The 23,006-nt window shown below is 39.0% G+C and overlaps 1 protein-coding gene across 2 annotated transcripts in view; it reads left to right on the forward strand.

Moving 5' to 3' along the window:
- Positions 1 to 23,006, forward strand: part of IL12RB2 (interleukin 12 receptor subunit beta 2) — a 74,616-nt gene that overhangs the window by 20,433 nt on the left and 31,177 nt on the right. For both annotated transcript variants that reach the window (XM_053919544.1, XM_024565283.3), the window contains exons 7-9: positions 667 to 817; positions 11,332 to 11,411; positions 21,932 to 22,151. In XM_053919544.1, coding sequence (XP_053775519.1) covers positions 667 to 817; positions 11,332 to 11,411; positions 21,932 to 22,151 — 451 coding nt within the window. The remainder of the gene's footprint in view (positions 1 to 666; positions 818 to 11,331; positions 11,412 to 21,931; positions 22,152 to 23,006) is intronic.

Below are 23,006 nucleotides of genomic sequence, written 5' to 3' on the forward strand. Positions count from 1 at the left end.
TGGGAAGAGAAATATTAGGGAATGGCCATAGGAGCTTATATGGAATTTAATATTTCAAAGATAAAGCCCCACACTTTGATTGTTAGGCATTAATTTTTTTACAATAAAAAGTATAGGATTATAATTCCTTCCAGTATTTTTGTAAAATATAATGTCTTATAATGACAAAGGATCAGTTAGTTTCACATATAGCTGATACTCAAGAGAGGTATAGTAATTAAATTTTTCTTATCGATTATTCTTATATAATTAAAGTGTTCTGTTTGAACCCAGTTCTATGTCTATATAAGTGTTGAAATATGCATCACATTCTGATTGTGACCAAATAAAAAATAATCTCTAGGGTAGAAACTTCTCCAAGGCCTTTTTCAAAATTGGTAGTTTTCAACCTTTACTCCTTCTTTAGCTAGTTTTAGGATTCCCCTTGGAACTCATATAGATAGGTTTTTAATCTCAGGAGGTTTTGGTGCTGTGTTTTGAGACACTACTATTTCAGATTAACGTCATGTGTATGCAATAACCCAGCCAGTGATATTTCTTTTCATTGAATGACAGATCTGAAAAAATAAAAATGGTTATCTGGTCTAGTTTATTTACCTTTATGTTAAAATTCTTTAAATTAATATAGTATCAATATTCATCTTTAAAAATCCTGCCTGTTTGAAGGTGAGTCCTACAAATGCCAAAGGAAGACATGATTTGTTGGATCTACAACCATTTACAGAATATGAATTTCAGGTTTCCTCTAAGCTACATCTTTATAAAGGTAGTTGGAGTGACTGGAGTGAATCATTGAGAATGCAAACACCAGAAGAAGGTATGTGTCAAACAAAAAAAAAAAAAAAAAGAAAGAGGAAAGGGGTGGAGGGATGGGGAGAAAAGGCATACAACCGTAATTGAATAACAATAAAAATTTAAAAAAGAAAGAAAGAAAGAAATAAAGAAAGAAAGAAAGCAGGATTGGTGGGGAGGAGGAAGAAAGGAGGGAAAGAGGACGATGCACTGATTTTCTTGGAATGGAATCTCTAAAGTACTGATACTGAATCAAAAAGTATGATTGTCTTAATTAACAATTTTCACATTAATTTAAGTTCTGAAACTGTCCAGAGAGATATGTTTATATTACTAGGAAATTTTTAACATTAGGTAAGTCTAACTCCTGTTTGCCACGTGTTTTCATGTTGGTTACAAGCTTATGCCTCAGTAATGTTTGGTTGTAACTCTTATTTCTATTATACTTTCTATTTCTATTTCACTTACTATCTCAGTAACTCTCTCATGCGACAAAGCTAAAGCAGTAATTAATTTCATTCTTTCATAGTTAAACCTTAATACATTTTACCTTTTGTATTCTATGAAAATTAATTTGGCTTTATAAACCACTAAAGACTTGAAAGAAGGAAGACTCTGGAGATGTAACATTTTAAAGTAAAATTTAACATCCAGCCATCTTTCTCCTCCAAATATTGCAACATTGCATTTCTCAAGGCTTTGAGTCACGGCTCAGATGAGTGCCAACAGACTGCCCATAGCTATGGAAAGGATATCAAATATATTTTTCTATGGACTTTTCTTTTTTGTAATTATGGGAAGATAATTTTACTGAAGTATAATTTAATATTTTATTAAAGCAAAAATGCTTATGTGGACATTATGCCAGTATTAACAAATCTTTGGAGACACAAGATACAACCATCAGAATATAGTATTCAAAAGCTCTCATTTAGTGATATAGCATGGAACTTTTCATAATTTGCACAAATTTGGCTCAGGGGAAAAATTATTAGCATATAATCCATTGCTTTATTATCTGGAGATTTTGTAATATATATGCTTATTTGTGAAACTCATGGATGTGTATGCATATGGACTAGCCTTGTGATTAACTTATATTTATTTTCTGTGAGCTAATAATGACTTTTGGTAATTGATGACACTTATCAATAATACCGCAACAACATCTAAGCACCTAAAGGACCTATTAATAAACTATAATTTCTGATATACAAATTGTAGGATAATTGTATATTCTTCCCTTCTCCTTGTATGAATTACATTTCTCTATTTAAAAAAAAGTTTAAAAATGAATTCATACAACAAATTAGAATTTATTCTCTCTCATTTCATGATAAAAAGTCTCTTAAGTTGAGCCATTTACTCTCTGCTTACACGCTTGCCATTTTTGTAATCCAGAGCTTACTCTTATTATCCTTTTATTACACATGGTCAAAGTAATGCATTTTTAAAAAGTACTTCATGGATTGGATTTTATTTATACATAATGCCAACAAAATTCTTGAAAATGGGCCATATTTTATGTTTAAGTTCAAGGTAGTAAACAGGCTGAGAAGTACTTGTTATATCACATTAGGCTAAACTATAAACAAGGGGAACACTGGGCTTTCAAAGTCTTGACAATGGCCTCCTTGGAGATGTGTGGAAAAGGTTTTCTAAGTGTTTATCCATTGAATTAAAAACCCTTCAAAGTAGGACAGTAACGTTCTCATATTCTGTAAAATAAACCACCATCATAACAATAGCCACACTCATTGTTATGGTTAGGAACTCGTGGATGGTTGTGAATTTGAACCAAGGAAGCCGGTTTATTCAGGGTACTTGTAGGCATTCATAAAGAGAGAAACCCATACTCTGAGTACACCCTGGTTACCGAGCTCTGTTGGCTTCCTTGCAGTGTCTGAATCTCCCTTGTCAGTGTTTGATCTTTCTGTGGGTTGTTGTAGGTTTTCTTTTCTCTTGCCCTGAGCTGCTGCATGGTTTTTGCTTCTTACCACTATTTCTGTCATCAGTTTCTTTATGAAACTCCAACTGATGTAAACCTAAAAGGTGTGAAATTTTTTTAACACTCCTTCCTTTAAACCCTTTAAATATATACTCATATGTAACTTGGCATTTAAAAAAATTACTAGTAAGGCTTTTTTTTTTAGTTACTCAAACTTAATGATCCTTTGCTAAAAAAACTGAGAGCAATATGTTGTGTACTGGCGAATTGGGCATAGTTATTTATATCATGTTGGTGAAAACGAGGCCACTATTTACTCCATACGGCCTTTTCCTATGTCATTAATTTTAACTCCATTTACAGTCCTCCATGAGAACACTTTTTAAATGACCACTAAGTATGGGGTAGGCGGAAAGAAACCTCTTTCTGTGTTTGGGACAGTACCACAGTCAGTTTCCATCAGAGGCGGGCTTCATACTGGGAATTGAGCAACCATATTTTGCCTCTAGTGGGAAAACACTCTTGAGTTTGGGTTCAGACATGTCTGAGAATGTCCTCATGTGCTGGGACCACTTAGAACACCCAGGTGGAGACTCCAAAATCAAGATGAATGAGCCATTCTTCAGAACTGTATTATCAACTTGGTGTTTCTGTCTGTTTATTCACCATTTTTAAAAGTCTTATTTTCAAGTTTTGGTCTTGCTAAACTCTACTATGGACACTTACAAAAGGAAGTGTTACATTCTCATGCTTGTGCCGTAGAGGAAGTAAAGGAGGAGCCTTTCCTCATCATGGGGATGACATGGGTGATTAGTGAGCAATCCACAAAGAGGGAGGAAATGCAGGGTTACCAGCTACAGCCACCCTCTTCACACTGAGAAGCTAGGCAATTCCTTCATTCATTTGTAACTTTAAAATAGTGCTGAAATTGATTAGGTAAGAACAATTAAATACTAGAGGTTATTTTACCATCTTGGTTAGCAAGCATTTCATAACAATCTAGCCTAGAGGTCAGCAAACATTTTTTGTAAAGCTCCAAATAGTAAATATTTTTGGCTCTGTGGACCATATAATCTGTTTCAACCACTAAAACTTGCTATCATAGTGTGCAAGCAGCCACTGGCAATATATAAATACTTAGACAAAGCTGTGTTTCAGTAAAACTTTATTTATGGACACTGAAATTTGAATTTTATATAATTTTTACGTCACTAAAAATGATTCTTCTTTTGACTTTTTCTACAACCATTTAAAAATGTAAAAACCATTATTGCTGCCCTGGCTGGTGTGGCTCAGTGAATTGAATGCTGGCCTAGAAACTGAAAGGTCACTGGTTCAATTCCCAGTCAGGGCCCACGCCTGGGTTGTAGGCCGGGTCTCCAGTTGAGGGAGTGCAAGAGGCAATAGATCAATGCATCTCTTATACATCAGTGTGACTCTCCCTGTCTTTCTCTCTCCTTTCTCCTCTCTCTAAAAATAAATAAATAAAATTGTGTTTATTAAAAAAAATTAAAATGTGAAAACTGTTATTATTAGTTCACAGGCTATACAAAAACAGGGAATATGCCAGATTTGATCCGTAGGCTATAGTTTGCCGAGTGCTAAACTAGCTGAACTAGCAAGTATCATACTTACGCCTTTTGTTTGTGGCTCGAGGAAATGAGAATGAATAGCTCTTTACCCTTCTAAAGGGACTTACATGCAAACATTTTCATTAGAAAGATGTTATGTTTCAGATTCAATGTCAGTCCCTGCCCTCTTTCTCCTTTTGGTCCCCTTTAAACCCAACATGTAGCCTAAAGAAGTAAATGCCTAAGCTTAATTATTTGATAAGATGGTGATCACCCCAATAGGAAGAAATGTTTTCCATGAAGCCCCCTCCAAAAAGAAACCAGTGGGGAAAAAAATATGCTTCTCTGGATGGTCTGTGGGGAATGTGTGTGTATCAGGAACTATGCCAGGTGCTGAGACACTGATAACTAGTCAGATCCTCAGACTGAGGGGTGTATTTTGGAACATCAGGAAAAGATTCCTGGAGGAGAGGAACCAAGAAGAAATGTAAAGTCCAAACAGAATCTTATAGCTTTCCTCCACCTAGAACAGATGGCCTCCAAGGTTATTGTAATAGGGGAAGAGAACTATTTCCTCCTTGAAGCACTTGATTCTCTTGAATTCTTTGAAATCTCACATTCCTGAGGGGTTTTTTTCTTTTACTTATTCCACATTTACCCTGTTCTACCTCCCCTCACCCCAAATTTCCTTTCATAATCACTATACCATTGTCTGTCTATGAGCTTTCTTGTCTGTCTTTCTTTTTTTTTTTTTTTTTTTTGGCTTAATCCCTTCACCTTTTTCACCAGTGCCCTAACCCCCCTCCCCTCTTAACAGCTTTCAGTCTGTTCTCTGTATCTATGAGTCTGTTTCTATTTTGTTTATTTGTTTATTTTGCTCATTAGATTTCACATATAAGTAAAATCATATGGTACTTGTCTTTCTCTGACTGGCTTATTTCACTTAATATAATACTTTCCAGGTCCATGCTATTGCGAATGGTAAGATTTCCTTTTTTTTTTTTAATTACAGTCAAGTAGTATTTCATTGTGTAAATGTACCACAGCTTTTTTATCCACTCAGCTACTGATGTGAACTTGGGCTGCTTCCAATTCTTGGTTATTATAAATAACACTGCAGTGAACATAGGGGTGCATGTATTCTTTCAAATCAGTGTTTTGGGTTTCCTTAGATATATTCCCAGAATTGGAATCTCTGGATCATCAGGCAGTTCCATTTTACATTTTTTCAGGTATTTCCATACTGCTTTCCACACTGGCTACACTAGTTTGCATTCCCGCCAACGGTGGTGCACGACAGTTCCCTTTTCTCTGCATTCTCGCCAGCACTTGTTCTTTGTTGACTTAATGATAGCCATGCTGACAGGTGTGAGGTGAAATCTCATTGTAGTTTTAATTTGCATTTCTCTGATGATTAGTGATGTTAAACATTTTTTCATTCATCCATTGGTCATCTGTATGTCCTCTTTGGAGAAGTCAGGCCCTTTGCCCATTTTTTAATTGGATTTCTTTTGTATTGAGTTTTATAAGTTCTTTACAAATTTTTTATATTAACCCCTTATCAGATGTATCATTGGCAAACATGTTCTCCTATTCAGTGGGTTGTCTTTTCATTTAGTTAATGGTTTTCTTTTCTGTGAAAATACTTTTTAGTTTGATGTGGTCCCATTTGTTTATTTTTTTCTTTAGTTTCCCTTGTCTGAGAAGACATAATAAAAAAAAATATTGCTATAAGAAATGTCTGAGATCTTACTGCTGATGTTTTTCTCTAGGATTTTTATGGTTTCAAGTTTTACATTTAGGTCTTTAATCCATTTGGAGTTTATTCTTGTGTGTGGTATAAGAAGGTGGTCTAGTTTCATTTTTTTTGCATATTATCTGTCCAAGTTCCCCAACACCATTTGTTGAATAGACTATCTTTACCCCACTGGATGTTCTTGCCTCCTTTGTCAAATAATAATTGACCATAAAGAAGTGGGTTTATTTCTGGGCTGTCTATTCTGTTCCATTGATCATATTTCTGGTTTTTATTCTATCTTATTAGCCAAGTCTTGGTAACATATAGCTTCAGCCCTGGACCCTCTCTAGAACTTCAGGTTTATGTTTCCATTCCCTATTTCTTATTTTCACTTAGATGGCAACAGACATCCTAAACCTCATATAGCCTAAACAAAAACTTTTCAGTTTTCTCCAAAACAAAATGTTCCCGAAATACTTCTGTTTCACTCTTTTCTATCTCAGTAAATGATGCCACCATCTTCCTAGATACTCATGTCAAGAAATGAGAAATTATCCTTAAATTTTCTTTTTCCCCCATTTCCTGATATTAACAACTCAATTTCCTGAATGTATCCAAAATCTGTTCATTAATTCCATGGTCACTGTGATTGCCCTAGTTTAATCTACTCTCTTATTTAAAGTATAACAACAAAATGAGCACTATGAACACTTAAGAACCCACCATTCAACTTCAGTACTACAAAATTACCAACATGTCCTTACGCCTGTCATGCCTCCCGAGAAGTAATCCCCAACCTGGACTGTATGTTTATCATCCTCATACTTTCCTCATAGCTTTCTGAAATCTCTATACAATTATTAGTTTTGCTTGTTTTTGAACATAATCAAGATTACATTTTATATGCAGTCTTCTGCAACTCTTTTTCTATCAACACTCTACAGCACTCTAACACAATGCCTCCGTTGATTTTAGTATGGATGAGGCATCCCTGTTTCTATGAACAAAGAAGCTTGATCTTCATTTGTGATCTTGTTGAAACATTGTTTCTTAAAAAGAAAAACAAAGATAGAGGGAATACCCAAATATTTGAAATGCTGCTGAGAAGTCCAATGAAATAAGAACAGAGAAGTGACCATTAGATTTGGCAGCACAGAGTGTACGGCCAACCAGTAGTAGTGGGCACAAAATCTCAGCTGGGATGGGTTAAGAGTGAGTGTGAGGTGAGGAAATAATGAGAGTGACAGTTCACAACTCTTCAAGAAGTTCTGTGAAGGGGAGTAGAGATGAAGGGGATGTGGTGTTAGGAAGTTCTTTGTCTCTTTGTTTTTGTTTTTAGGATCAGAGATAATATAGTATATTTATATATTTATTTGTGACTCTAGTTAACCCTACAATGATAAGAGCCCAGCAGAGAGAGAGAGAAGTTAATGATATAGGAAAAGTGGAAGAGAGATTCGTGATAAAGCAAGAGAGGTTGGGATTCAGAACTCAGGTTAAAGAATTGAACTTCGATGGAAGTAGAGATGACTCATCCCTAGTAAAATCAGTGGGGGGTGCAGTGTTAGGGAACAGATGGTGAAATTTGAAAGTGTTTGTGGTGGAAAGATAAGGGAATTCTGGCCTGTATTCCTTTTTCTCAGTGAGGTTTGAGGCAAAGTCATCAGTTGAGAGAAACAGATCATTGAATGCGGGTAGGTGGAGAGACTGACAGGACAGCCTTTGAGAAGGAACACCCATGCGAATGATAGGCTACCAAGAACAGTGATAGAAAGAGGGGCTGTGACCCCTCACTCCTGAGATATCCCTCCTGACTTTTATCCACCACACGTGGGTGTGGGACCAACCTATTCCATGTCTCCACATCTCTGCCCCTCCTATCAGTCTGGATGGATGTGGTTTATTTAATTCCATAGTTGTCAGACTTTCATTCAACTCAATTCCTAACAATTCTGACTGATGGTTGTTCTACAGTTGTCATTTTTATGTGCTTGTGAGGGGAGGCAAGCCATGTTTACCTACACCTCCATCTTGACCAGAAGTCCTAAAACTAGATTTTAGATAAATATATCACAGCCTAAAGAGTGGGGCATCAAGGAATCAAGGCAGTGAATGACTTGTCTCTCTCTTGCCCTGCTTAGAGCACAACTTGGACAAAAAAAAAAGTATACCTTGCATCTTGTCTACTACCTAAAACCTCTCAAGATAGGCCTTTTCCATATTTACTTTTTGTTAAATCCTCCAATTTCATTGTTCTTAGAGATCTTTATTCTTCCTTTCGATGTCTGGTAAAATGTCTGTGGAGGGACAGCTTTATACCACTATTCAGTTGCCCTTGTCCACAGCCCTGTGCCTGGGCCTCAGGTGGGAGTGCTTATCTCAGGAGCAACTCATTGCTTGGCTCTCATTTGTTTGCCGCACATACAGTTTCATGGAATCCTGGAATCTTGGGATTTTAGAGTGGAAGCCTCAGGGTCATTTAAGTCATTTAGGCCAATATCTTGCTTAATTTAGTATCTTTTCTCCCCCCCCTCCTCCATTTTTGACTCTAGTTAACCCTACAATTTTTCCCTTTTCACAGGAGCTAGTTTCATCTCAGGAAAGCCAACTTCCATTTCGCAATGTTTATATATTTAATCATTTGTACCCAGTTGTTTTGTAATCACTTTGACGTATGGGCGTTTGACTTTCCTTTTCCCACCTGCTTATAAGAGTTTAATCTGCCTTTTATTATTACATAACACTGTGGTTAGAACTTTAAGTGATTTTGTGACTAAAATGTCAAAGATTCTCTTTAATATTAGCCCTTACATTGTGTTAAGCAGCAGTGGTTTGACACCCCTGGTCATGAAATTCTACACCTTGAAACTCACACAGATTCAACTAATGATTTCCCCCCCATAGTGGCTTACACTGAAGGTGGCCACCATTAAAATTTCAGTTTCACTTGCAATTTCTCCTTTGAAGAGACTATGATTCTAGAATTTGATGTTTAGCTCTATAATAAAATGGTAGGTTATAGATCTTTAGTAAGACAATAAATGTTTTCTTTACATTTCTTACCAATATGTGAGTAAGTGAAAACATTTAGCACTAAGGAACAAGTCAACTGGCGCTGACATGGAGCACACCCAAGTTTCCATATCCTGACTATGTGTCAAATGTTTGGATTATCAGGTTTGTGAAGTGTTCAGATCTTTGTTCAGCATAATGAACTGTAACGGAAGAGCAGGGTCTTTGGAAACCTAGGCTCAGCTCTCAGTTTTGCCATTTACCAGCTGTATGTCTCCTGTAAATCATTTAACCTTTGTCAGCTGTAAAACAGGTGTAATCACACGCACCCCGTGCAATAGGTGAGGATTAAATGAGGTAATGTCTATAAAGTGTCCAACTATTACCTGGCACATAATAAGTGGTTAATACATGTCAAGTTCCCTTTCCTTCTGTTGCCTGTACGTTTTCCTTTTTTGCATCTGGACTAGCAGGAAAAAAGTCCTGACTTGATTCCTGGTTGCTCTTCATAATCCTAAAGGATTGAGATTTTGGGGATGTCTTATGTATGTATTTGTTTCTGCTAAGTCCTCACTGCAAGGGTAAATACTACCACTGGTGGACAGGGAAGGGAAAGAAAGTAAGTGAATGTTGAGGAAAAAAGAAAAGAGAGCAAGAGAAGCAGGAAGAGGGAATAACAAAGGAAGAAACTGAACATAAAAGAGGCACATCTATTGGAGAATGACAAAGAAATCATTAGCCTTCTCAGATTCAAGCAACTTCATGGTGCAGAGTGAAGACGATGAAATTAAAAAGACATATGTTGAAAGCCTGGCTTCTCTGAGCATGAGTTTTGGGACCTTGAACAATTCCTTTCTCTCTTAGCACTTCAGTTTTCAAATGAAGAAAACAACAGCTAAATTTACTGAGAGTTAGCATGTATCAGCCCTCTTCTGTTCATTTAAATTCTCACAACAGTGCCATGTGATGTACAGAATTATGATCCTCACTTGACAGATGAGGAAACTGGCTTAAGGATGTGGTTACCACTGGTTCAAGATCACAGAGCTGGGATTTGCCCATAGATGGCCTGGGTCTGGAGCTCACACTTTAACCACTGCACTAAAGCTGCGGACGTCACGGCAGTGAGGAGGACATGAGCTGTAACTGTGAATGGGCCCACACAGGACTTGCCCATAGTATGTGCTGGAACATGAGCTCCCTCCCGTTGTCCCTTTCTCTTCTCCCCCTGACTGCTTATCTTCTGTTATCCAGGTGAAATTTAATTTTCTGGAAATCTCCATCTGGTTTAATGGAACTTCCTGCTACAGAATGAACCTCATTATAGCCTCACCTCAATTACACTCAAACTGTCACTGTTAACTAAGTTAGGTTGGTGCAACTGAAGCCTGTTTTCAGGGATTGCTTATACTGACTCCCCCTTGGCCATAAATCAAGACAAATCTGATAGTGAAAGAAATAAAACTACTTCACCCACTTGTATACACACACATGCACACAAACTTTTACACACAGGAGTTGATTATTTAGTTTGTTTTCAAGCATTTCTAATTGCCTTTCTCATATTAAATTAGGTCATATTGACCATTGTCTTATAAATTGGTGGCTATTTCTTCTATCAGTTCAGCCTGTATTTTAGCATCAAGTTGATAATGTTGTCTGATTTGTATATTCATCGTCTAACAAAGAGTTATTGAGAGCCTATTATATTCCAAGTATGGTGCTAGGTAGTAGGAATGTTAAGATGCACGAGATAGCCCTTCCTTTCCAGTAGATCATTGTCTAATGGTCATGAAACCAAATAATTGTACTGCACTATTAGGTCAGAAATGCAGATGAGCACGAAGTTTATTATTTGTATTTTGTACTTCTACAGGATCGAAAAGTGTTTTCCTTATGATTTGTGTCTTTAGTTTTGACTGAGCATTCTTGATGCATTCCAATAAAAAAGAAAGAACCACACACACTTTAAGTTATTTTATTAATATGTTTTAAGAGTAAGTTAGGAATCTAATTTCCTCCTTCTCATTTTTAAAATTTTGTTTTTAAGGTAACTGTGAGCTTTCTATGGCCAAAGATATACATGTTCATTGTTTAACAAAAGAAAAAGAAAAATACTAGGGCACAAAGAAAATTGAAATATCTTATAATCCCACTCTCCCAGAATTGTTTATCAAATAGCCCATTGACTTTAAAGGTTTTATATTTGTGATGTGTTTATATATATGTAAATATATATATGAAAGTATGTTCTTTCCTCTTCAAATCAGAGCCTACTGGGACACTAGATGTCTGGTACATGAAACAGAACATTGACTACAGTAAACAACAGATTTCTCTTTTCTGGAAGGTAAGTTTTCCATGTCAACCTGAAATTTGGGAGAATTATACATTTGCGATTATTTTGTTTTTATTGAGATATAGTTGACATACAAAGAGAGTTATATATTTGAACAATACATTTCAAGGACAGAAAAAGACCTTTTATTTTCATAGTGGTTTCCATATGAGGCTTCAGAGATTTTGGTGGAGCTCGTTTTTATAGCCATATCTTCAAGATACTTGACTCAGTGTCATTTACTTTTGCCAGGAAAGGATGAGAGTTCTGAGTTCCTTCCACCACACAATCACATCTTTCCCTCATCTACTTCCTCATCTTTCCCTCATCAGAGTCCCTTCCCATCCCCAAGCATGTCCACCCTCTGACCCCACTACATCATCGCTTCTGACTCCTGTCCCTCTCTGCCCACTCCTCTCTCCTGCATACAATGTGCCCAGCAGAGACCATGCCCTTTTTGGGAAATTAAACATGGGGAATCTGTGGATGTGGATATTTAGCAATATATTTTCTACAGTCATTGAAAAGGGAGAGGGACAGCTGCCGACCTCAGGAACACAAATAATAGCAAAAAATAATATGAGTAGGAATGGAAAGTAGCTCTTCCTCAGGACTAGTAGTAAAACAGTAGTAAATTGAACAGCCTTCCAGGAAACACTGCCTCCTTATGTAATTACAGGATGTGAAAGTTTCACAAAGTTCTGAAGGCCAGCACTGTCGTTTCATTTAATCCTTACCAAAACCCTGTGTGATAGGTGGTAGGTATCCCACTTAACAGATACAAAAACTGAGAGTTAGAGAGAGGAAGGTCTTCCCAAAGTCACCCAGCTACTGAGTACAGAGCTTGGACGGAAATGGGATCCAAAACTCTTTCTGCTACATCATGACCCATCTGTGTTGAAAGTGCTATTTGAATTGAGCTACTGATTGGCATGCTCATAATAAGAGGTTTTGGGGTGAGCTACACTCCTCCTTATTTCCCAAAACCTCTCACTGCACCTCTTCCAGCTAAGGGTAAATAAACAGTTTTGGAATTATGAAGCTGGTGAGCACAAAACCAGAAAGGTCAGAGTAATGAATACATCGTTCTCTGATGGGGTTTGTATGATAGATTTTGATAGTTGCAGTCTTCTTTGTATTTAAGAAATAAGCCAGGCAGCTAATGTGCTCTTTCTCCCTTTTTTCCTTTCTCTCTCACACACAAAATGTCTGGTATAACAGGAGACTACTATAAACAGCTTGGTGAGTCATAATCAAGCTCTTTACATTGAAACTAAAACCACAGCTTAAAATTTATTTTAAAATAAAGCCATTTATACTAGCAAGACAATTCTCAAAGCAAGACATTTGGAGCAGCCATACTTGTGAATATTATAGAAGAACCCAGCTCAATTCTTGGCTCTTGGTTTTCATTTTCACCAGTAAGTGACTGGTTAAAAAAACAAAATTCCTCCTTCCATAAAGATTTCCCCTCCCAAAATGTCCTCAACAGTGATCTGAAAAGATACACTGTTTTTTAGTCCCATTTCATTCCCCCTCTACTCCAGGGTTTCTCTCTGTAGAGTGAGGGTAATGATACTGGTATCTGTGTAACTATGAGACCACTGTGGGGATTTATAAATGAGAGGACACATAGAAAAATTAAATGGTACTACAAAAGTTCATAAACTTTTGTCCTAAGGGCGAAAGCAGCACGTACTCAGTGCCATCCATGCCTGTGTGCTTCTCGCTGTAACAGAATTTAGCACGGCAGGATCATGGTGCTCGGAAGTATCATGGATCAAGTATCAAGTGTCAGAGCTGAATCAAAATAAACCGTTGTCAGCCGCCGGTAGTACTTAGAAAACGCGCATATGCAAATTCTACTCAGCTTCGCATTTTCATCTTGCCCCTAACCCTCACAAAGCTTAGATTATAAAGTGTGGTTTTGGAATTCAAAAGGATTTTAATCCTCTTCCTCTTCCAACCCACCCTTCCTCTCATAAACATTGCTTCCGTATTAGCCAGGACAGACAGATGTCTCTGGGACCTTCTGAGACAGGAGGAATTCCACTTTGTAGGCAGCCCCTGCCATGATGGGCATCTATTATTGTTAGAAATTCTTCCCTTATGGGGAGCCAGAGTTGTAGATGCTTGAACTGGAGCTGGCTTGAGTAAGAAGTCAAAAATGCAAATACTAGAAGCTTCTGTAACTTGGTAGTGGTGATGGCAAGGCACCTTCCAAGCCTTCAGTGACCATCCAGTCTGAGAGACTCCTTAAGGAAAGTTGGATCTAGTCCTCAGTTTTGCAGTACCATTACAGAATTAAGTCCTTTTCAGCAAAATCCTGGGCTTCTTCAGTGACCCCAAATAGGTCACTCACCGGGAAGTGGGAATAAAACACTGACCAGAGTTATTGAGGTGAGCGGGCCTGCTTTGGACCACAGAACCATAGAATCACAGACCTCTAGAGCCAGAGGGAATTTAACCATCACATTGTCAACAGTCCCACTACTCATTGAACAAATGCGGAAACGGGTCTAGAAAGGTCAAGTGATTTCCAGCGAGAGCTAATATGGCGCTTGTTCCTGGGAGCCTTTCCTGGGCAGAAATCACTGCCCCTTCTGTTTGGAACTGTTCACTGTTGCCCCACTCGTCTAACCCGGGATTCCTCATGCTGCTCTCAGGCAGCCTTGGGCATTTGACGGGGTGGTGCCATGGCAAATGTCACTCATCTGAATGCCAGACTAGAAAGAAGTGCTGCAGCCACATCAGGGGCTTTGTTGTGGGGCCCAAATTAGACCTCACTGGGGAAAGGAAGCAAAGACATGCATGTGGTGGGGTTTTTTTTAAACACTGATTAATACTGGGAACCCAGTGAGGGTACACCCCACCCGGCAGAGAGGGGAATTTCAGGTGTTGGCACCAAAGGAAGCCCCAAGTAAAACCCCATTAGCCTGTGAACAAAGTGAGAGCGTGCTTCTCTAGCAGTGGGGAAATGTGAGATGATCTTTCATTTTTGCAGGATGTTTACATCAGAGGAGAGCAACCAGGTGCTGAATGGGCACAGTCCCTGTGAGTGTGCATATGAATGTATGAATGTGCGTGAGTGTATGTGAGTGATGTGTGTGCATGTGCAGGTGTGTGGTATAAGTGTGTGAGTACAGAGAGTATGTGTGAGTATGTGTGTGAATGTCTGTGTCTTTCATATGTGTGAAAGATATGGTGAGGATATGAGTGGATGTAGGTGTTGATATGTATATACGAATACGTGTGTGAGTGTAAGTGCATGTATGTGAATGTCCCAGTCCAAGCGGGCTGTTCTAACAAAATATCATACGCTTGGTGACTAGTGAACAACAGAAATCTGTTTCTTGAAGTCCTGGAGTCTGGAAGTCCAAGGTCAGGGTGCCAGCATGGTCAGATGAAGGGTATCTTCTGAGTTGCAGACTTCATATTGTATCCTTATGTGGTGGAAGGGCCAGGGAGCTCTGTGGAGTCTCCTTTATAAGATCACTAATCCCATTCATGAGGGCTCTATCCTCACGACATATTCACCTCCCAGAGACCCTACCTCCTGCTACCATCACACTGGGGGTTAGGATTCCAACAAGTGAATCTTGGGGACATACAAACATTCAAGCCATGGCAGTGAATAAGTGTGTGTGAAAGGTGTGCATGTGGATATGAGTGTGGGTGCGGATTTGTGTGAATGTCAGTGTGTATGTACATGAATATGAATGTGTGAGTGTGTGGGAGTGAAGGAGACCTTTGCTTTATTGCTCTGGTTCCCACAGTTACTCATTTTCCCACCCATTGGTTTCTCTTGAAAGCTGTGTTTCCTCAAAAATATCCTGTACTATTTTTTTGCCGTAGTTATTTTTAAAAGAAAAAGTATTTTCTTTACTGAAGCCAAAAAGTACAACATAATCCATGAAATACAATAGAAATATTGGCTATTGTTAAAACAACAAATGCAGTAACATTTAGAAACTGTTTCTCTGTCACAAACAACCCATCCTGTGTTAGAGGCCTTCACAGGGGGCTTTTAGCAGTTCTGTCCCTCGGATTCTGTCGTATCCTGTGCAGAGCTTCTTAATCTAAGCAAAGGAAACGATATGAGTCCAATACACTTTCATTCCAGTTGATACAACATGTGTCCTTTAAGAAGAAAATCACCTTGTGCATATACCAGTAGAGATAAAGATACAGATATAAATATAGATATATAATGTATGAAAAGACGTGACGATGGGTAAAGCCACATAAACCTTTCCAGTTTCCTGTTAATTTCTTCAGAGTCCTCCCACTAGCTTGATCATAGCAAATCAGAAATTTTCTGAAATTATAGCTGAGGCCATGGGTCTGGAAGAGAGATATCTGTGTGTAAATGAAGCTGAATTCACTCCATTCATTCATTCATTCAAACAAATATATTAGAGCTAGTCTTTAGTACTAGACACTGTGTGTGCTTGATGCCAGGGATATGGAAGTGAACAAGACAAATCCAGTCCTCATGCCCTTGAACTTGAGGTCCAGCAGGAGGACAGGAATAGGAGTGAGAGGAGGGCACTCAGGCACTAAGGAGGAGTTTGAGATTCAGCTGCAGAGATGATGGTCAGGCTCATCCAGTAGGACGGGGGAATGGATAAGGAGTTAGAGAAGACCTCTCAGAAGGTTCTCCTGGAGCTGACCCCAGAAGGACAGGTGAGCCAGAAAAAGGGAGGAAGCACAGTTGGGGGAACTATGGATTCAGCATATAAAGAAAGGATCACTTCACTGAAGTGATGCAAAGCAAGCCACAAATGAGAGCCAATCGTGGGTAATTCAAAATTTTCTTGTAGTCACATTTTAAAAAAATAAAAAGAAACAGGTAGATTTAATTTTTAAAAGATAACCCAAATATATCTGGAACAGTTTCATTTCAACATGTAACCAGTAATTTTCATTATTAATGAACTATTTTACATTTTTCCCCCTACTAAGTCTTTGAAAACTGGTGTGTCTACTAAGTATCAGTCTGGTGCAGGGGCGGAGTGTCCACCCTCCAGGCAGCAGCACACCTCAGGTCAGACCGCCACGCTGCCTGGGCTCCTCGGCTTCTCCCCAGGCTCCATGGCTTCCCCCTGCCTCTCGGCACACCCCCTGTAGTGGACAGTGCAGCTCTAGGCCTCTGACAAGTGACACAGGAGAGAATTAGGAAAACTCTTGATTACAATAGTGGGGAAAAGATTTGGTGATTTCTTTACTCATTTGTTAAATGAAGTAATTCATTTCAGTAAACAGCTACCCTCAAACCACACGAGGTGTGAATAAAGAGAAAATGACAAGCCCTGCTTCAGAAAGACAGTCGGGACCAGAGGCAGCTCATTCAGTACATTCCCTTTGCCTCTTTCTCCCTGTATTTCTCAATATTGTAGGAAGGATATTCCAACCTCTATCACATTCCACTGAAGGGATGAGTTTTTTGGCTTCTACATATGAAAGAGATTCAGTAAAAGAAGACAGTATTATTCATAACCTGATTTGTATTGATGTAGGACAAAGGCCTATTGTCAGTCCCCAGGAAAGACTGGCACCAGGAGCCTGAGAGTCTTAAGTAATTATAGGATGTATCCAACCTCAGAATCAATACTTAAATACAAAAGCTGCAGATGGGAAGATTTCAATAGTTTGTCCTAATGTTCAAGTCTATCTCCTTCCTTTTCCCAAACCCTGTCCCATCACAGGCTGGCACAGAATTTCAGAAGGTAGTTTCTGACAGAATAGGCTGCTTTACCTTGCTTACTAGTCACACATATTACACCAGCTGTGATGCAGGGATTTTGGTTGCATAACAGAATGGAGTCAATGACAAAGGGTAAGAGAGTAGGTAGCAGAGAATTAACAGAAGATAGAAAACAGAGGTGGAAAGGGAGTTAAAGTTTTGCTCTTATAAAAGCTTCCATTATTTTGCTGTTTTTCTAGTGGCAAAACAGGATAGAAATCATGTGGGATGACTACCACGAGGTAGGACTAGAAATTAAATCAGTTCAATGTAGCACAACATCTGGGGAATGTCTACTAAGTGCTAGCATCACAGCAGTTAAGAGTTCATCCTCTAGATAGAGCTGTACTACCTGAGTTCAAGTCCCAGCTTTATCACTTAATGTCTGTGTGTTCTTAAGCAGAGTACTTACCCTCTCTGTGCTTTATGCTGACGAGCTAGTGGGAAGATAGATGCACAATAAACCATTTAAACACAGTGATTTTTAAAACTTCCCGATGAGGGATATCTTTTCAGGCACTCCTTCACTTAGACTAGGGTTGCTGAAGGTAGTCACGAGTTCTGAAATCAAGGTACTCAGATTTAAGGCCACAAATTGTATGTCCTTTATAATCAACTCTATGACATTGATGAGACTTCCTTATCGAGCTGTGGTATGAGCCACGTCAAGGTGGCTTGGCTCTCCAGAGATTGACAGAAGAGTCATGTGACTATGATGTCAGAAGTGCCAATTATGATTTTTATACTAGAGTGAGAGAAGGGAAGTCACCCAGTGTCTTAATACCTGTCATGCCCCAAGCACTTTTTGAAACAGTTTACTTCTCTTAGTCCATTGAATCCTCCAATAAACCTATGCTATACATACAACTGTCCTCATTTTGCTGATCAGAAAATTGAGCCTCAGAGAAGTAAAATAACTTGCCCCAGGTCACCCAGCTGCTATGTGGGTAGAGCAAGAAAGTGAAAGATCTGCCCCAAACAACAACAACAAAAGTCTTCACAGAAGTTTTTTAAAGTCCTAAGAAGAAATAATTTATCAATTCACAGAAACACCCTTCCTCTAGTGTATTTTAAAACAAAACAAATAACAGGAGCTCTGAATTCTGACATGTGTTAGATTTTGTCCCATCATGGATTACACTCATTGAGTTATTTTGTATGCTGAAAGCCTTTTCAGGCAGCAGAACTCTTGTAATAGGTTTATGAGGGAGCTGTTCACTCTTTGCTTCTCAGACAAACCAAAGTCAGAAAGGCTAAATTTACTACTTTAAATCATTTCCCACTGGATAAAACAGAAAGAAAACTGAAGGAGAGAGGAAATCAGACAGCTTTTTCTTTCTGCAGCTTACTCTTACCAATAGGAGAGGGTGACAATGACAATAGGAACACTGGCTTGAGATCAGCTTCAGCATTGCCCAAGAAGGCACAAGAAGCCCTGGCCAGTGTGACCTGGTTAGAGCATTGTCCTGTAACCAAAGGGTTGCAGGTTCAATTCCTGGTCAGGGCATATACCCACGTTTCCTATTCGATCACCAGTCCGGATGTGTACAATTCCTGGCCTGGGTGCATATGGGTGGCAACCAATTGATGCTTTTCTCTCACACATCAATGTTTCTTTCTTTCCATTCCTCTCTCCCTTCCTTTCTCTCTAAAAAGCAATGAAAAAAAAGCTCTCTGGTTAGGATTTTTTTTTAAAAAAAGGAGAAGAAGAATAAGAAGGTACAAGAAGTACCAGTTCTTCCAGACATCCCCAGGGATGCCAGAAATGGTCCAGGCATTCCTTCCTCTCCCGCATCCACCAGGGGGCGCACTAAAATCTCACATTTCTTCTTTGTGGGGAATGTTGAGTCAGTTTCTTAACTGCTCCAAGCCTCGGCACCCTGATCAGAGTGGGGAGTTAGAAGGACTAAATGTAGCAATAGCTGTAAAGCTCCTGGCTCATGGTGATAGTTTCTCCCTTATCACTCACCCAAATTAATACTGAAACAAAAATAAGTTCATCTGGAAAGACCCAGCTGGCTCCACAGGTCACAATTCTTCTGGGTTCACAGCTTTTCTCCTTGTGGCTCATGGCCATTGTCTCTGGAAGAAAAGAATTCTGGATCTCCACCTTCCCCACATTGCTGACCTCATGTCCACTGTTGATGCTCCACATCAGAATGTACCACAACCTCACAATTAGAGAAGCTGCTTTGCAACTTTGGGGCAGAAGGGTGACTAGGGATTCCAGCTATGAAACATGGTGGTTCATACTTACCAGTTCATTGTTTCAGGCCCACCAGTGAATGGAACAGATGTCAGAGTAGAGGGGCCGCTGGGCTGGAAGTCAGGAGCCCTGGATTCCACTCTCACCTCCTCCATCCATCCGTTGAGTGGCCTTAAGCAAGTCACTTCATCTCTCTGGGGCTTAGTTTCCCCATTGATAAAAGGAAATGTTGAAATAATTGTTAATCTGTAGAATCCCTTCCTGTTCTGTGATGATATTCCTTTCCATCAGGGCCAAGTGTAATCCAGGGGTAATGGATGATATTCACTTTTTGCAAATTTATGTTGCTAATTAAAAAAAAACCTAAAAAACAAGCTAATTATATTGTTTTCAGTTGCTACCAGCCCAGCTGGATTAATACTTGTTTTCCCATTGGCTCACTGAATTTTTTGTTCCAAGGACCCTGTTGGACAAGTTAGGCCAGTTTTTTTAATTTGGTTAAGGAGACCAATTATCTGAGAGAGGTTAACCTTTATCCCAAAACTTGAGCTTGACATTTTATACAAGCATAACTCACGGGATACCATATTTACCTAACTACCTCAACTGCACCCCCACCTTCTCACTGATATTTTCAACTCTGGGAACCATCACTCACCTTTCAGATCCACACCTCCATTTACTAGATCACTTGATCAGCTAGATTTTCCACAGCAGTCACCTGGCAAGTTCCTTGGATCCAAGATGACTTGACATTTCCCCCTTCTTTCAGCACTTTACCATAGGAATGAGTAAGACTGCTGAGGTAGCTGTGAAGGATGATGAGAGAGATAATAAAGACTTATTTGAAAGGTGTTTTTTCCTATTAGGGCTCCGTTTGCTTATTTGTCAGAGTGAGACTGAAGCCTCTTGTGTTCATGGCAAGAATGGAGAGCTTGGTGAACTTGGTTAACTATGAGGGGTGCCTTAGGGTGGGGGTGCATTGGTTGGGGGTGGGCTAATAGTCCTATGTCCGGACTGTGCAAGGAAATGGATAGGGAAGGAGAGAATGAGAGATAGCTGAGGACACAGTCTTCCCTAGACAGCTTTTGCTTTAATTTATCCTGTTTTTTTCTCTTATGACAAAGGGCATGCTTATTAATAAGTTTAGAACACCACAATTTCAAAAGCATTCACTTATTTTAGTTCACACAACAGGCCTATGAGAACAGCTATGATGGATGTTTGGAATGATGGACATTTTCTTGGTTCTTGCCAGTACACAAAGATGTCTTTTAGGGAAAGGCTGAATGTGCACCCAAAAGAACCCTCAAGAATATGGTATTTACCTGGTGTATTGACCATAGTTTAAGATCTAGTCTTGGGCCTTGTGGATCCAGAGAGGCATCTAGGGCAGGACCTGCATTAATTAATCTCTTAGAGACTAAACTATAATAAAAAGCTGGATGTTCATGATTAATTTATTGTGAAAAATACAGCTGTTGGGCAAACTTGAAGGCTTGAGTCAGCAGATAGGAACATTCTTTCTCAGTATGCTGATTATTTCAGAAGCCAAATTAAAATCAGAAGGGCAATTTATTCACTTAAAGTGAAAAACACGAATTTTCCATGATCCAGATGTTCTTGTTAGCCCGGCCTCTCCTGACCAATAAAGTACATAGGAAACCAAATTATTAGACGATTGCTTAGGGAGTAGGGAATCAGAGAAAGGTGTATGTGACAATCTTAGGGCTTGTCTCTTCATCAGCTTGAGGCAATCCCAACCTCATGGAAGGAATAGCCTTGCCAAGAAACCTGCAATGCTTAAGTCTGGTGAGCGAGGCGCTCCTCTCTCTGCGGTAGGCATGGGCCAGCACTGTAATGCTGACCTTGGCAGCTGTCCATTTCATTGCTTCTGTTTCCCATGGTCCTTATCCAGACAGAGTTACAATACAAATTAGTTTTCTGCTTACTTTCTGGGATTGTTCCCAAGTGATCTCAACTGGAACTTTTGCAGTTGCAAAAACTGGTTAGGCACAAGTTCATAAACACTATCTTAGTTTCCTCGCACAGATGGCTAAGCCAGTTCACCAAGTATGGATTTCACTAGTTCTTGAAAATCTTATTTTTGATTTCATGAGCAGCATTGCACTTTCTATTTAAAAAGTTATACTTCTGTGTGTGGAGGGGTATGTCACAAATTTTGAAATGGGGATTTAGAGGGGCTGAGTGCCTTGCCCTGGGTCACCCAGCTAGTGATTGGTAGAGCTAGAACTCAAACCCAGATCTTCTGAGTTCAGATCCTATTCTTGTTCCATTGGATATAATTGAGTTTTCTACTACTAGGAAGTTTCACTTTGAAGCAAGAAAGGAAAGTCAGTGTGTTTCTAAGAATCAGCTTTAAAAAATGTTAAGTGATATTTTTCTCTAAGTGGTGGTGGTGGGCAGAAGCATTAAGTGTACAGTAGAGAAGATGAGAAGGTATAAATAGAAAGGTCACTCAGATGTAGCCACCTGCTGCAGGGGTCTGTGAGGTCCAGGCATAGAGTGTCCAGCAACCTTGTCTGAGTGGACACAGTAAGTGGATGTGTTTTGTTGCAGAATCTGAGTGTATCAGAGGCAAGAGGAAAAATCCTCCACTATCAGGTAACTTTGCTGGACATGGCAGCAGAGAAACCCTCAGTACAGAACACCACAGAACATACCTCCTGGACCTGGGTCATCCCCAGAACTGAGAACTGGACTGTAGCCGTGTCTGCAGCTAACTCAAAAGGCAGTTCTCTGCCCACTCGTATTAACATAACGGACCTGTGTGGAGCAGGTAAGTACCAACTTATCTTTAATATTGCCTGTGGGAAACTGTCTTACTCATCTCTTATCTTCCACAGGCTCAGCTCAGGGCCTGGCATGAATAGCGCTTAAATTTAGATTTCAGAGTCAACAGTATTCAGAGGCTGTCTTTTCCACTTAAACTATGAGTGGCCTTGGACAAGTGAACTAACCTCTGAGCTTCACTTTCCTCCTCCTTAAAGTAGGGATTACATCATCTGCTTTGCAGGTCACTGTAAGATTAAATGCAGAAACTAATACATAGCAGGTACTTAGTAAATGTTAGTTAAGCAGTTACATTAAATTGAACATTAATATCTTGCTAATTACTCCAGAAGCAAGAATAATATGTGCTGTCAAATTCTAGAAGAAAACATTTTACACCCATAGAGAAAACATTTTAAAACCAATAATATTAAAATGATATTCTGGCTGTAATGAAACTATAGTAAAATTTTTCTATACTATAACTGTTTATTCTACAAATTTAGATATGTGTCCAATTATCTATGTTGAAAACTTCCCAACTAGCTCCATACATTTTATGGTTGCATTCTCTGAAAACTAACTTCTCTGGATAAAATTAGCCATCAAAATAGATATTAATGCTATTCTCAAGATCTGTGCTATAAAAATGCCCAACTTTTTCCAAAATTGCCCATAGAATAAAACTGTAATTAGATCCTTCCTTAAAACTCAGTGTAACGATTTTATCTACATGTGAGCCTAGCAATCATCATTGTGAAGAAGGTTCTACTAGAACATGATTACTTTATATATACCATTAAATCTTGGTTATATCTCATTTCAGTCACATATCTGTAAACATGGAGATAATAGAGTAATA

This window comes from Desmodus rotundus, chromosome 3 (assembly GCF_022682495.2).
Source record: "Desmodus rotundus isolate HL8 chromosome 3, HLdesRot8A.1, whole genome shotgun sequence".
Lineage (NCBI taxonomy): Eukaryota > Metazoa > Chordata > Mammalia > Chiroptera > Phyllostomidae > Desmodus > Desmodus rotundus.